At 37.2% G+C, this 4,616-nt stretch overlaps 1 protein-coding gene across 1 annotated transcript in view; it reads left to right on the top strand.

The window, feature by feature from the left end:
• Nucleotides 1-3,832, top strand: part of CDS1 (CDP-diacylglycerol synthase 1) — a 50,158-nt gene extending 46,326 nt beyond the window's left edge. The window contains exon 13 of the mRNA XM_006907581.1: nt 3,201-3,832. Within this exon, the coding sequence (XP_006907643.1) occupies nt 3,201-3,330 (130 nt within the window). The 3' untranslated portion in view covers nt 3,331-3,832. The remainder of the gene's footprint in view (nt 1-3,200) is intronic.
• The last annotated feature ends 784 nt before the right edge of the window (nt 3,833-4,616 follow it).

The following is a 4,616-nucleotide window of genomic DNA, read 5'->3' as shown; positions in this document are numbered from 1 at the left end:
GAAGTTTATAAGGTTGTTTTATAACCTTAATGATTTGAATCTGCCCGAAAATGCCAGTTTGGGATATGAAAGCTAACCACATCAACCACATGTTAACTTTATTTTCCATGCTAGTGCCATAGAGAATATGTATTTCCTTCATAGTGTTATGTGGATTGAAACTCATAGATAGATAGATAGATAGATAGATAGATAGATAGATAGATAGATAGATAGATAGATAGATCCCTAAATATACATTTTAAATATGTCCATAGCAGCCTGAGAATTTTTATATTAACACTTATTTTTCTTGAGCAGTCTTTTAGGAATTTATAATTTCATTAATCTTTTCAAAGAATCAAATTCTGACCTTGTCAACTTTCTCTGCTGTATATTTGTTTTCTATTTCACTGATGTCTTCTCTCACCTTTCATTCCTCCATCTTTAGGGTCAATTTGCTATTCTTTCTTGAGCTTCTTGAGATAAAGCTTAGCTTATTGATTTTCAGGCTTCTTGTCTAATATATTCATCTAAGACTACAAATTTCCTCTTAAGTACTCTTTATTCTCATCCTACATGTTGTATTTGTATTTTCATTATTCGTTACAAATATTTTCTGATTTCTAGTATATTCTCTTTGACACATGCATTATTTAGAAGTGTATTGATTAGTTTCCAAACAACTGGAGATTTTTCTCATTCTCCTTCTATTGATTTTTACCTTGATACTACTATGGTCAGAAAACATACTCTTTATTATTTCAGTATTTAACATTTGTTGAGACTTGCTTTATGTACCAGTATATTGTCTTTTCAGTTACATGTTCCATGTGCATATGAACCGAATGTACATTCTACAGTTTCTGGATGGCATGTTGTATATGTCAGCTGAGTGAAGTTTAGCTAAATCTTCTGTACTGATTGTTTTGTGTTTTTTTTTTCCTGTCTACTTGTTCTACTACAGTTCAAAGAGAGAGCTTTGCCAGAATCTCTCACTATGATTGTAAATTTGCCTACTCCTATTTTTAATTCTTTTTGCTTTATGTATTTTGCAGTTTTATTAAGTGTACACATATTTAGGACTGTCATATCTCCCTCTTGAATCGCTCCTAATGTCATTATATAATGTCCATCTTTATATACTATTTGCTTAAAACCTGTTTTGGATATTAGAATAACTACATCAGTCTTCTTTTGGTTAGTGTTTGCATAGCATTTCTTTCTCTATCCTTGTATTTTTTTTTTAGCATTCTTTTATCCTTATAGTGAAAGCATATGACAAGCATAAAGATGGATTTTGTTTGTTTTTATAAACCAGTTGACAATCTTTGTCTTTTTATTTGGAGGATTTAATAGATTTATATGATATATTATACTGATATAGTTGAATATTAGTAATTAGTGGTTAAATCCTTAGAACTCTTTAAGAAGATGGCAACTTTTAGGGCCCTAATTCCTACTTTTTGTTTTTGATATGCTGTTCTCCCAGTAGAGAGAAGTCCTGCTGAGCCATGTCGTCTGCCATTTGAAAGCAAATATTTAGTCTCTTAGAAATACGGTGCCAGGATGCACCTAGCTGGGAGCACCTGCTGACATCATTTTGCATTTAGCTGAATTTGCTAGAATAGCCTTCTTTTTCTCTGTGGGCCCCGATTCTGGGTTTATGTTACAAACTTACTGAATCTTTTGAAGAAATGTAAGGCCAGCCGTGTCCTGACTTGAGTAGATGGTGGCTGTGAGAGACATCCAATTGGCTGCAGGTTTTTGGCAAATGAATTGAGCCATGTGCATGAAGGTGATTCATGGGATGGTTAAATCCACATATTGTACAATTTTTTAAATCCAAGATTTTTGTTGCGAGATCACTATATAGCAGGCATTTCTTTGTTGCTGGGTTTTCTACTTCCTGAAATTGCATTTGAACCGAATAGTCTTATTGTGAGCCATAAATTTAACTACCCATGTAAATGTTTTTGTACCATTCTCTATGTATTACATCTTGCTTTATCCCATTCAAGTCAACTGCAGAAATTAACAACGAACAATACATATAGATTCACTTCTGATTAGGTTCATTCTGAAAATGACAAAATAGCACTTTAGAAGATCACAAAGGTGATCTCCAGTGTGTAAATGAGTTGAGTTCTAGAGCCCAGGGGATAGGAAACTGCAATCCCTCAATTATAATAGCGTCACTGCAGGGAAAGGTGTGAGGGTAGGAGCCCTTGGCCAGACTTTCTCTCACTCAGAGTGCACCACTGAAGGGTGGCAAGAGGAGGGCTGGAGCAGAGCTGGTGGAGGATCTGACAGAAAGGGAGCTGCTTGAGGAGAGTTCCCTGCACTGGCTGTCGAGTGCACCGTGTCACTGCCTTTAGTTACTTCAGTTCTACCTGGGTTCATTTCCTCCCTCCCAGGACTACTGGGAAGGTGGGTGAGCAGGGCAGGGCTCTCCTCCTCCTCGGTCTCCTTTCAACTAGAGCAGATCCACTTTTGTTTCTTATATTGGGGTTTACCTAAGACTTTTCTTTGTCCAAAGTCTGTGGCACCTACAGTAGATCGCAGGTAGGAGCAAGGCTCTGAATCTTTGTGTCCTGTCTCTTGAACATTCCTAGTTCCTCAGGGGGTATTTCTTCCACAAAATACATTTCCATTGTTGGAAATTACTTTGAACCTAAAAATTTTAAGCATATTTTCATGTCTTCTTTTGATTTATCCTCACCCACCAGGAATTTTGCTCTTTTCCAGACAAGATAGTTTTTGTGTCTTGTCCAAACTCAGGATTTGTTATCTATCCCCACCTCTAACGCAGGTGGCCCTTTTAAGAATTTTTGTAGAACTTAGATCTGCACCCGCTATCTGGCCTAGCATTGTTCTTGGGTTTTGTGTTTGTGCATTTTTACCACATCTACGCTGCACACCTCTTAACTGAGAATTTTTCCCTACCATTGACACTAAAATTGGGCATTAAAGTGAGCTCTGATCAAGAGCTGTTCACTTCTGTAAAGACTGCTTCTCTATAAATGTAGGGCTTACTTTAAATTGTGGGTATATGCTTCCCTTAGCTCTCTGAACAGCATGGACTTTGACTTTTCTGCCTTTTTTTTTTTTTTTTTAAATCGAGGCAGAACTCATTCTGGTTGAGTTTAGAGTACTAGTTTACCTATTCGTTGGCCACCAGGTATTGGCTTGATCGTTGACACTGTCTTTTTTTAAATCAGGGGTCCAAATCCCAGCAAAGTGTTACAGCAGTTGTTGGTGCTTCAACCAGAACAGCAGTTAAATATTTATAAAACCCTGAAGACTCATCTCATTGAGAAAGGAATCCTACAGCCCACCTTGAAGGTATAACTGGATCCAGAGAGGGAAGGACTGAACTGACAATAAGGAATTCTACAGGAAAGCACTGACAGATCAAATTTTGTAAATGTACGGAAAAATGATTGAAAATGCAATAGATTGAAGACTTATAGACATGAATGTTTCTTCTCTGAAATTACTGTGAATATTTAACACTTACTTGATCTAAGTTATGAAATAAGTAGCAAATTGTCATCAAAATATCCTGTACTTTTTCTAAAGTGTATTTTCTGACGTTAACTTCCTTCCCTTTACCTGCCATTTTCATAATTTAAAAGACTTGCATTTTAAAGAGTCAAACACTATAAAATGGATAAATTGAGGATGTCTTAAGATTACATCTGCCAGTGTGCCCTTTGCACAAATATTTACTTTTGCACTTGGAGCTGCTCTCAATTTTAGCAAAATGTTTTATGTAAGGCACAATAGGAAGTTAGTTCTCCTGCACTTCCTACTCTTGGTCTGAAGTATTTTCTGAAAGGCTGAATTGGATCCAAAAAAAAAAAAAGGTAAGTAATCATTTGTCAGGGAAAAACATTCCACTTTTAGGTAGGTCTGAAATTCAAGAGAAGGAGGCTGAAATTTCCACCATCACTGGCTTGCTAGAAAGGGCAGACAATCAGACTGTACTTCTGATAAAGTTGTTTGTAAAAACAAACCTCACAAACCTTTTCAAGAGAAACAAAGGAAATTCTGCTACGAAGAACATAATGTATACATTGTCTACAGATTATTTCCACAGATAACAATAGCTCAGGAAACAGCATAAAGACATGTGGCACAGCCACCTCTTGGTCAAGTTCTCTGCTTGTCATTGTTTTCCAGTGAACTGGTTTCTATAAGTTCTGTAGCCATAAGCACAAAGGTCAAAATATAGGGTAGTGAGTAGGAGTGGTGGCTGAAGCAGACAGGGGGGTCTGCCAACGAGAGTGACCCGTCTCTCGATAAGGCTGTGCATGCCTGTGTCCTGGGTGCCTTCCGGTTCCCTGTGCAAAACAGTGGACACTCACCTGGCAAGAAGGAAGATCTGCCTGGAGACCCAATCCCAGACTAACTCCATGGTAGTGGTTAATCTCTGTTCCATTCGTCTTTACATCATGTCATAATACCTGAGGACATCGGCTAATGAAATTTTTCTTCCAAGAATGAAAATCAAGCAGAAGTGATTCTCACCAAGAACAAAAAGCACACAAACGCCAAACCTTTCCTCTAGTGGACTGGACACTGTAACTAGATGAGGATAAATTTCTTATCAGTAAACGTAAATAAGCTACTGT

Source organism: Pteropus alecto, unplaced genomic scaffold (assembly GCF_000325575.1).
Source record: "Pteropus alecto unplaced genomic scaffold, ASM32557v1 scaffold161, whole genome shotgun sequence".
Classification (NCBI taxonomy): Eukaryota; Metazoa; Chordata; class Mammalia; order Chiroptera; family Pteropodidae; genus Pteropus; species Pteropus alecto.
This window is presented reverse-complemented; position numbering and strand designations above follow the sequence as displayed.